The sequence below is a fragment of the Arvicanthis niloticus genome, chromosome 28 (assembly GCF_011762505.2).
Source record: "Arvicanthis niloticus isolate mArvNil1 chromosome 28, mArvNil1.pat.X, whole genome shotgun sequence".
Taxonomy (NCBI): domain Eukaryota; kingdom Metazoa; phylum Chordata; class Mammalia; order Rodentia; family Muridae; genus Arvicanthis; species Arvicanthis niloticus.
In genome coordinates this window covers 16,593,469-16,604,756 of record NC_133436.1, presented here as the reverse complement: position 1 = coordinate 16,604,756, position 11,288 = coordinate 16,593,469, and the positions used below count along the sequence as shown (strand labels likewise).

At 45.5% G+C, this 11,288-nt stretch overlaps 1 protein-coding gene across 2 annotated transcripts; it reads right to left on the bottom strand.

Annotated features, from left to right (window-relative positions):
• Nucleotides 1–323: 323 nt before the first annotated feature.
• On the bottom strand, nt 324–6,781 carry LOC143440122 (histocompatibility antigen 60c-like). 2 transcript variants are annotated; one of them, XM_076926794.1, is made up of 5 exons: nt 6,694–6,781; nt 4,877–5,074; nt 4,347–4,610; nt 3,578–3,705; nt 324–2,501 (listed from the first exon to the last, which is right to left on the bottom strand). In XM_076926794.1, the coding sequence occupies exons 1-4, from the start codon at nt 6,749–6,751 to the stop codon at nt 3,581–3,583; spliced, it is 645 nt and encodes a 214-aa protein (XP_076782909.1). In that variant the 5' UTR covers nt 6,752–6,781; the 3' UTR covers nt 324–2,501; nt 3,578–3,580. The 2 variants fall into 2 exon arrangements, with proteins under 2 accessions (XP_076782909.1, XP_076782908.1); XM_076926793.1 differs by having other exon boundaries at nt 324–3,705.
• Between the last annotated feature and the right edge of the window lie 4,507 nt (nt 6,782–11,288).

Genomic DNA, 11,288 nt, shown 5'->3' with positions numbered 1-11,288 from the left:
GGTTTTTCAAGATAAAGTGTCTAATACTCCTGCCTGCACTGGAACTCTCTGTGTAGACCACAGAGGTTCCTCTAACTCAGACATCTGCCTGTCTCTGCCTCCAGAATGCTGGGATCAAAGGCATGAGTCCCCAAGCTCATCCAACCACACATTTCTAATCAACATGTATGAAAGAAAACAAATGGCACATGGATAAGCAGTGATATGCACACCAAATGTAAAGCAAGGAAGGTGGGATGCATCTCAGCAAGAATGAAATATGGAAGATAAACAATAAAGAAATTCAACGGAAACAAAGTTCTTTCCAAAGTTTATTGAATTTCACAGGTCATTATACAGATTGAGTAAAGGACAGAAGAATACTACAGCTATGTGATCACAAATGAAAGAGAAGCCCCACAAACCTTGTAAAGTAATATAATTACAAGAGGATACTTTGAAAATATTCTGAAGATTTCAAGTAGCAACTTTATAATACAGACAGCACCCACTCATGGAAACCTGAACACCTGTAAACTGGTCACATGAAGAAAGTTTACAAACATCTGAATAGAAAGGGATCACTTTAAAGACATTACATGAGTAATTAGACATCCAGATCCTATGCTTAGAACCTTCTAGTAAGAATATTAGAGGATTCTGATTGAACAATACCAAACTTATAAAGCCTATGATTAACATTTTTTAAAAAAATGTATAAATGCAAAAAGGAAAAGGGGGCATGGGATAGAGATTTTCTAAGGGGGGAATGGGGCAAGGGGATGGCATCTGAAGTGTAAATAAAATTTCTAATAAAAAAAAAGAATATTAGAGGATGGACATTTCTCTTCCAGGGGAATTCAGCAGAAAAGACTGCTCAGTCATTTTTTTTTAAATTAATTAATTACTTTACTATTTTTCCTGACTGCAGTTTCCCTCCGTGCATCCTGCACTACCTAACTCCCCCACCAAAGGTGTTTAAGCCCAATAGAAAGTCTTCATTCGTTGACTCCGATTACTCTAAATGTTTGGAATTCCAGTGTAGAGTGGAGCCTTTCGCAGGAAGAGCTTTTAAACACAAAAACCATGTTCTTGGTTGACATACACCAGTTAACAGGAACAGTTAGCCAGAAGCAGAACTACAAAAGCCAAAAAGCAAAGTTATTGCAATTAGAGACATTCTCAGAAGTATGGACTTTGATGGATTAGGTCTATGTGTTCATTTTGGCTGGTCGTGTTGTCTATGTGCTGAATTTAACAGCCTGAATAACACTTCCATCATGGAGTCAGTTGTGCTAAGGTCTGGGGAAAAGTTGTAGTTACCACTGACCTCTACTAAGCAAACAGTTCTCAATTTCTGTTTCCTATACTTAGTTGTTGCAGGTTTCCTTTAGTGATGGCTCAGATACATTAATAGTGCCCATCTACTCTATGCTGGTAAAGTTTACAAATTAACAGACAGCACCCATTCCCAGAAACCTGAGCATCTGTATGAAATAGGCAATTTTAAAACTCTAACAGCTAACTTTAGTAGCAGAGCATTAGAGCTTAAAATCCAATGGTCAGGCAGGCATGGCGGCACACACCTTTAAGCCTCATGCAGGCAAGGTAAAGGTCGGTGGATTTCTGTGAGTTCCAGCCCGGCCTGCTGTGCAGAGTGAGACCCTGCTTCAAAACAATAGGTGTTTCAACAAGTGAACTATACACTCTACAACCTCTACACTTTTAGGATGTGTGAATGCTAGTGCACTTGTGCAAAAGTATCCATGGGGATGTGAGAGACAACAATCATGAGTTCACCCTCCTCCGCCACAGCTTCTGCATGTGCACAGAGAAGCTTCCCTCAGCACAGTGAAGAGCAGCGCTGACCCAGAACCTGTGTCAGAGGGTATGGACTCAGTAGTGACATCTGCCCAGGACCTTCCAGCTTTCACTGCCAGATTGCCACTGCAGGGGCAGCCAGCCTGTCAGACAGAGAGAGATCCAAGTTTTCTGCCACTCCAGTGTGCACATGGCCATGGCTGGACTACTTAGTGCGTATCACCCAAACTAATCTATGATAGTAATAATATTATAAACTATCACTTTATGGTATAAAGTAGTTTGTTTCTATCATATATAGTCATATAAAATAGCACATATTTCTATCTTTCATAGATAGTGAAAAGAATAGCACCTTGTACAGGCTCCTGCTAGTCTGTCTTGTAGACATTAATGAGTTATATACACAGGAGTAAAAAACTTTACACTCCAACTAAGGAGATCTGGTTTTGCTGTTTCTTGTGCTTTGTATGGATTCATAACTGTGTTTTCCCCTAATCTCTAGATCAAGTAATTCCATGGTATGGGCAAATTGCCCAGAGAAAAAGTAGCCCATGATTAGCAAGGGCCACAGTGACCAGCACAGAGTGGAAAGACCTTGAAACATTGTATCAGCAGCATGATGACTGATGTGCTTGGGGAGGAAAGGGGCGGTGCCTGCACCAGATGAAGTCTCACATCTTTCTCTGCAGCATCTTCACCTACAACAATGAAACACATCATATGAAGGGTCTGAGGACAGCCTGGGTCAGTTCTCCTGGGTGACTGTACCAGTCATCAGCACCCCAACTGCTCTCCCTGAGGGTCATTCATTCCCTCCTTCCATCTCTCCTGGATTCTACATCCTTGGAGCCTCTACTGCCTTCTTCTCTCCTTCCTCACATTCCAGAGTCAGTCCCAGGCCCTGCTGCAGAGCATGGGGGTGGGGGTGGGTTAATGTAGTAATAACTAGCTCTGCTCCCTGACTCAGGGCTTAAGGGAGAGGCAGGAGGAACTTGGAGAATCCCTATCCAGAGAGGAGTCTGGGTCCTGGTTGTCCATGCCTTGAATGGGGTTCCAGACATCCCTCCCTTCATTCTAAAACTCTCAACATCTGAGAGTGGCACACAGCTGTGGGTGTGGCTGTCCCTGTCTCACCTTATCCATCAGGGCAGTCCAGGTGGGAGCAGTGGACTCCAGCAGCAGCTCAGTGTCACCTGTCCCCAGTGGGACACTGCTCCGGCTGCTGCTGCTTTGTTTGTTTCTATGTTGTGTTTAGCAGTGTTAGCCTGCATGTCTGCAAGGAGGCTGTATGAATACCTTCTATCTGTGGAGAAGGGGCTGGACCTCCTGGAACTGGAGTGGTTGTGAGCTGCCATTTGTGTGTTTTGAATAAAACCTGGGTCAGCAAGTGTCCATCTCCCAGTTTCTATCTTCATTTTCTTGGTCTTTGGGATGGAATCCTCTTCCCTCTACCCGTTAAAGGAACTACCATGTTCTTCTTATATGTCCCTGCTGGCGCCACCTCTGCAGCCTGGGACCCTCATAGTTACAAATCTGCTCTGGTCGGGCACCTGCCGTGTTCCCTTGGCATTTCCACTGGTCTCTGACAAATTCCTCTCCTGCCAAGGCTGGGCATGCACAAGCTATTGCCAGCAGGTGACATGAACTCTGAGTCTCCTGCCTTCTTTCTCAGTAAGAATCTGCGGCCGAGGGACCAGAGACTCCTGGAACTCACTCACTCCTGCTGCCTCAGTCCTCACCCACCTGCCTCCACTTCCAACACTGTCCCCAGTACCTGTCATTGAAAAGCATTTCCCCCAGCAAACATGCAGATAAGCATTATCACTCTCAACACAACTGAGGGGTTGAGCTTGTATGCCTTAGATGAAGTCTTCTCCACATCTGCAGTCGTGGTTGGCAGGGCTAAAATGAAAATACAAGTTGAGTCTTTAACCAGACCCCAGATCTGAGCAAATCTCACCTTAGCTTCCGGGTCCTCAGGTAATTCAGCAGCACACAGGGAACCACCCCATTTGCTGTGCAACAGCTAGTGTGTGAGATGACCTTACAGAGTTTATTTCACTACCAAAGAAAGCAATGGTGTATAGAACCATCAGACAATGTGCCATGTTTACTGTGGTTAGAACTTTATGGAAGTTGGCATCATTGGTGGTGTTTAATTGTGCCAGGAGAAGATAATGAAACCTTCAAATGTGATCTTGGAGTTGGTGGAAGGGCAGCTATGCCTGTGGATGAGAAGGCTGGAAGTTTACAGTGATGCACACAGACTTGAGGCTCATTAGCAGGCCATGTAGAGCCTGGACCACTGGTTAATAGGAAATGAGAAAGACAGGCAGGTTGGATGACAAAGAGAAATCTTCATGGCCATCACTTGATCCGAAGACAGGAAGACCACCAATGAACTACTCACCCAGTCGAGCAAATTTTCCATTGTGTACACATGCTCACATCCATATAAGGAAGTCATCAGCCTTTTAAAGAGAATTGCTATGCCTTTCCCACCCTGTGGACGTTTCCCTGTAATAACCTACCTAACTACTTACCTGGCATTTCTTTGGAGTGTGTCAGTTTCTTGAGACAGTGACTGAAATCTCCCCTGGAGAGTGTCCTAAGATTTTGGGATAGTTCCTTGTCGTTCTCCCATTGGCTCATGGTCCTGTTGGCACCAGGATGACTCTCTCTCCAGGTCATGTTTTTTGGATAAAAGTAGAAGGAATACTGTTCATCGACGATTAAGGTCCAGAGTCCATCTTTGAATTCTCCTTGATTATATTGAGATTGTATGGTGACCTGCAAGGGGTGATTACCTGCAAATGACACACAATGATATCATCTTCCACCCTTTATAGAACCATCACCTCCTCAATGATCCAGTCTTTCTCTGCACACTTAGGATCTGTATTCTTTCCTCCCTGGCTTGCTGTCTGTTACACACTGGGTACCAGGTACCTCAAGGTTGGGTCAATAGTCAGCTCTTTAATGCAGATGCATCCACAACCCCGTTCCTACGTGAGCTCTGTTCTTCCTCGTTCTTATTTACAGTCTCTGTCTTTGCATTCTGTCTCACACTTACCCTTGAATTGCTCTGACTCCAGGTTTGTCATCTTATCAAAAGTGTCTTTCAGGCTTTGGCGCAAATCAGCACACACCTCAGTGGCATTTCCCTTCTGTTTTTCATAATCAAAATGAAAGAAAGACTTTCCATCCACTGAGCACTGTCCAGATGAGGCACGATACATGACAGTGAAGTTGCAACTTAGAGAGTCTGTACCTGTGAGAGAAACATGCAGGTGAGGTCCAAAGTGGGAGCAGGGGTCCATAGGAGTCATGGTTTTCTAGCACTCAGAATCTCTCTGACAGGGTAGCATAGAACCCACTGTTTTCTGGGAAAGATGCAGCTTTCACAGTACTCCTGAAGACATCCTTGGGGATGGGTACCAATACTGGTACACGGGAAATACCCTAATCTGGGTTAGAGGACAAATCTGCTACTCACTTATCAGCTTCTTGTCTTCTGCTGCTGTCACACCAAATGCAGAATTGAGTATTTTATAAGGGGACAGATAAAGCAAGACTTGCCAGCTTGAAAATATTTAGAGGGTTCCCATTTACAGAAAAAAAACCAAACCCAGTTTTGCTTAATGGACACCATTATCTGATGCCATCTCCACAGATTGAAGACTACATGGTCTTGGGAACAGGGCAGAAGCTTCCATAGGTCCCCACCCAGTGCCATTGCCAGGGTCCTCCACAGAGGACAAGGCTTTTCAGCCCCTGATAGGCTGAAGTGTCTTCAGGCATGAGCACAAACGCCCCCTGGTGGACAAGCGCCTGAAAGGCATTCTGTGGATGGGAAAGTGGGGAAGGCTAGATGGGCAGGGAAGGGAGCTGAGCTGGCTGGTGGTTTAAGTATCACTTGAGAATTTAGGCTGAGGCTGGTGTCTCAAACCTGTAATCCCAGAACTTGATAGACCAAGGGAGGGAGAGAAGGGATTGTAGCAAATGCTACAGTGTGTACTGTGTGGTGTGAAATCTTGGCTTAAAACAAACATCAACAACAAACACACACACACAAAAAATCCAACCCCCCCCCCCAAAAAAAAAAAGGAAAAACAAAAAGAAGGTGGATGCATGCTTGGTGTGGGGGCTTTGTGCTAGGCTGCATCTGTTGGACTTTTCCGGGAAGGGGGGGGGCACAATGAGAACGTTGAAAAGAAAGTCTAAAGGCAAAGAGGTCCCAGAATGGACCAGGGTTGTGAAGATTCCTGGTGTGTGAGGGCGGAGGCTTTCCTCAGAGCATAGCACGTCTTAGATCGGGGTGGGGGTGGGGGGTGGGGTCGGGGGGTGGGGTCGGGGGAGCTGTCTGAAACTGCTTCCTGGAGCGGTCTGCAAGGTAGCCAGCACTTCAGATGATCCCAGTGGGAATGAGGGCGACACTAGCCACTCCCCTCCACTACCTCGCCCTCCCAAGTCCTGTAACCCTTTTCTGCCCCCCACCCCCAGTAATTTTCCCCCTAACTTTGTCAATCTGCCAAAAAGGTTGCTGAAGGAGCATGGTGAGGGACAGGAAGTTCAGACTTAAGTCTTGGACTTAAGTCTGTGACCTTTCAGACTCAGAAGCCTGGTGTCCCCCTCCCCCACAGAGGATGCCCTTGTCCTGCATCAATGGGAGGAGAGGTTCTGTGAAAGCTCTATGCCTCAGTGTAGGGGAATGCCAGGGCGAGGAGGCGGGAGTGGGTGGGTAGGAGAGCATCCTCATAAAAGCAGGGGGAGGAAGGATGGGATATGGGGTTTACGGAGGGGGAACCGGGAAAGAGGATGACATTTGAAATGTCAATAAATAAAATACCCAATAAAAAAAGAAATTAAAAACAAATCCTAGTAACTCACCAACAGTTCCCAGATACATCAGCAGAACTAAACATTTCAGAGTGGTGGTTGCTCTCATTCCTTCCTAAGACCCAGCTACCGGAGCTGCGGAGAGAATAGGAAATTCTTCAGGACCGCCCCACAGAGGACCCCGCTCAAAGAATCTCGAAAGTTCAGGCACCTGGGCTGTGAATTCAGGCTTTTCAGTGCCCCATCCATGCAAGTTCTTAGTCCACATTGCCTTACTTTTCTTCGGAGATCGCCCCGGGCATTGTGGCTCTGGTCCTCCCTCCCTACAGACCGATTTCCCAGTCACCTTCTGTCGCAGCACAGAGGCCAAAACTATGGACTGAGTGGTGAGGACAACGTTCCCATAGCCCGCGGTCCCTTTTATCTCACTCACCTGCAGTTGTGCCCCAGCGTCAGTTGGCAACAGAATCAAGAAAAGAAGAAAGTCAGTCCCTAGAGCTGGTGCCTCTGCGGGTCGCGAATCAGAAGTGTTTAAGTTCAGACTATGCCCAACACGCAGCACTCACTGCAAACTTATGCAGCTCCCCTCTGGCGTCTTACCAGAGGAGAAGGAGCCAGCCATTGTTAGCATTTTGTCTAGGTTCTGCCACACAGTTACCTGGCAATATGTCTGACTCACTATAAAAGAGGCTGCTTGCCCCCTCTTCTCTTCCTCTCTTGCTCTCTTGCCTTCTTGCTCTCACTCTGTCCCCTTGCCCCTTCTCCTCTCTCTCTCCCCATTCCCAACCCAGCCTCAGTCTCTCTCCCTCTCCTCCCTCTCTCTCCCTCTCCCTCTCTCTCTTTTCCTCTCCCTCCCCTTCCCTCTCTCTCTCTCTCTGTCTCTCTCTCTCTGCCTTTCCCTGTCTCTACTCCCCCTCAGCTCTCCTTTTCATGCCCTTAATAAACTATTCTAAACTATACCACCCTGTGGCTGGTCCCTCAGGGGGAAGAGATGCCTCAGCATCCAGAGGTGTCCCCTTTCCCCACACCTACTGCGCAACCAACAAACATATTTCTTCCCTTATCTCTTTATAAAATACAACAGGTATAGGTGGGTGTTCTAGGTCTGTGCTTCTTCCCTAACTTCATACCAACCAGACAGACAGAAGCTCAAACTCCTATAGGTTTTTTTGGTTGCACCCTGATTAAGAGGTAGCATGTACCCTATTGCTCTAGGCACAGGACTCAGGATTTCCAAGGAGTGGAGGGGATGGTTCCAAGCCTTAGCACTTAGGGTTTTGTTTTGTTCTGTTTTCATCCTGTTCCTATGTCCCCTTCCTCCCTTGGATTGATCACTGAACTCTTCCTGGAGAAATATTTTAAAAAGGCCCATCTTTTACTACAAGGACAATTGCAATTAGGATTTCAAGACCCTTCGTTTAGTCCTTTGAACACCCCCATTTTAAATTTTCATAAAAAGAAAAAGAATAAATTTAGACTGTTGAATTACCTTAGGACATAAATGTGATTATGACAACGATGGGGGCTCTCCATTCGGGGACCCTTGCTTCACTGTGACTCCACAAGGGCATTACCTCATTATACTTGACCTAAGAGACTGCCTTTTCTCTCTTCCTTTACAACACTGATGATAAAGACCCTTTTTGTTTTAAAAAATATTCTCTGTTCCTACTTTAAACAATTAACAGCCCATGCATGATCTGGTATCTGTGGACACTTTTACACAGGGCATGGAAATAGCCTCAGTGGCTCTCAATATTATACACAGAAGTGCTTAATAATGTGCTGACTGAATTTTCTAAGCTATTAGTCATTCATTCTATGGGTGACGTTCTCTTCTGCTCTTAAGTCAGTGCTTAAATGAGTGCTTAACTTTCATGGTAAATACACTTAAAAGAAAAAATTTACACATGGCTCTGGCTTAAATGCATAAACAATCACCTTATAATTATTTAGGGTATATTATTACTCTCTCTTCTCTCTTTCTGTCTTTCTCTGCCCCCTGTCTTTCTCTGCCTCTATTCCCTTCCCAGACACCCTTCCCAGGTCCTAAATTGTCAAGAATCGGGACTGAGGTCAATGGCCAGAAGGGAGCCTCAGACTTGGAGGCTTGTTTATTCATAAGTAGCAAGAAACAAATAAATAGCTAAATGGGATCCCATTCATGTACACACACACACACACACACACACACACACACACACACACACACACACACACACTTCACTAACCTCCGGTCTGGCCAGATGTCCTATCCTGGCTCTGAGGCAGCACTTCAGGTAAAGTTCGAGATGTGTCCTTCTGCTTTCAGGTTCAGCTGGAGCTAGGTCTGTGGTGCTGGCTCATCTCATTCAGTGACCAGCATCTCAGTCGGTGGACTCCGGGACAGAGTGCATTGCAGTGGCCAGAGCTGATTATTTAAGCTGATCTAAGCCAATCACAATCAAGGCGTTCATACATAACTTTCACACCCACGCACACACACACTTAGAGTTGGTTTCCATAGTTACATTCATCCATGATATCGTTTTACATCTTGTTCCTTACACAAATAAACTTAATTTTATTAAGAGACCTACCTTATGAGTGATACCTTTGGGGGGGTGGGAGGAGGGGATGCCTCAGCATGGGTCTACTAAGGTACCCTCTTCTGTTGCATCACATTGTGTTTTACAAAACATATCAAGAGGCACTACAGATGATTTGTTGTTCAAGCATAATCTGGGTCGTCAACACTTCCTGGCATGCTTTGCCTTAAAGATAGTCTAAGCAGCAAAGGCTTCTATCCATTATGAGAATTTGTCAAGAGACACTAACAGATATTTATACCAGGAGTGAGGCATCTTCATTTGCGAAGTTGAGTACCCATTTCTTATCAGGTCCTAGTCACCTTAGATGAACAGAGGGGACCTTAGGTTTACCTGTGTGCAAGAAAGACATTGAGAGGCAGCCTGGGCAGACACCTCTCTGAGATGCAGAATCTGGTACCTGGAAGACAGTAATTCAGTCCATCTGGTGGCACCCAGATGGGTGGTCTGGCACAGCTGGTGCACAAACAAGATATCTGAGTGCAGCAGGCAGGATAATCTTGATTCTGGCAAGATCCACTATCCAGTTGGATCTCACATTTCGGAAGAAGGCCTTGTCCTCTTCTTACTAGAATTCAGTGGGGTGGGGAGCGAGCTATGGATCAGAAAAGGCAATGGACAAGGCAGAATGGGCTTCACTTGCATCTCTCCTGCTTGTCAGGCTACCTGGTCTGCCCTCTGGCCTCCTGGGGCTTCCAGTGTGTTGGCTGCTTGAGGTTCCTTGCATTGGATAAGAGCTCCCTGGGGAGCCAGATTACTTTAGGAAGAGCTACAGTACAGCCTCCTCCTTTGTTTTAAAGTAGGAGTGGTCCAGGAAGAACAAGGCAAATGATATCTCCAGGTTATTATTGACAGGGAAGTAGACAAAATAGCAGGTAAACAAAATAGAGGGTTGATATCTACCCAGCTTTATGCTTCTAAGTTTAATACAAATATAAAGGTCTATATGGTCTAAGTGGGGTTAAACCCCCAAAATAATATTTACCACAACAGGAGGTGGGGACTGCAATCAGGTTGTAAAGTGAATGAATAAATAAATTAATGAAAATAAATCGTGACTCTCATGAGAGGCAGAAACAGAATATCAGGTTCCCCACTATTGGCATCTCAATTTAACATGGGAGGACTGAGGGGAGAGTTCCCATCACAATTTTCTTTCTAAGCCAGAGGGGATTGCCCAAAGGACCGGACTTCCATATGCTAAACAAGGCTCCTTTAGCATTTTCCTCTTTAACTAGAAACAGAACTGAATTCAGAATAGAGATTTACTTTCTCGGACTGTCAGAAAGATTGTATGCGTTTTCATGCAGGAAAATGGCTGCTAATTGGTTTCCAACACCTGGTTAAACTACAAGGAGGGAGCACGTATCAAAAAGGAGCATCTTGACCTGGGAAAGACTTGAGTTTTCTTAGCCCACTCTGTTGTTATCAGCCAGCTGCAGCTGCTGTGGCTATTTTGCAATTGCCAGGGATATTTCATGATTTTTCTCAGACCTCAAGGGAGGGGGCCATACCTCTTTAAGGGCAAGTTAACTTAGAATAGAGTCTTAAGAACAGAATGGAGTTTATTCTGCTATCTCAGTCCCTTCAGTCTCTGTCTCTCTATCTCTCTATCTCTATCTCCATCTTTATCTCACTCTATCTGTTCCAGGAACCTGCCAGGTCCAGGTGTTTCCTCAAAAGTCTGTATCCAGTGCCACTTAAAGCAGAGCAGCTAGCCCCAGCTGGTCCAGACTGTTTCAGCTACGTCTGCACTTTGCTAGCTCCCAGCAGTCTCACAGAAACTAGACATTGAGGGAAAAAGTCAGCTCTCCTAGGATTTGGCCACCATCCCAGTTTTCTTGTTTCCCTCAAGATGCTGTCACACCCAGACAACAGGAAGCTGTCTAAAGAGCTTGGTGACTTCATTCTTGCCTTATGCCTACCCCTTTCTTAGTTAGTCATTTTTTATAATAAACAAAACTGAGGAATGTTAGCAATCAGGCATTTCCACTGGCCTGTCCAAGGGGACCCAGCAGCAGCTTAGGTCATCACCTGCCACTGCCAGTTGTGCTAGGT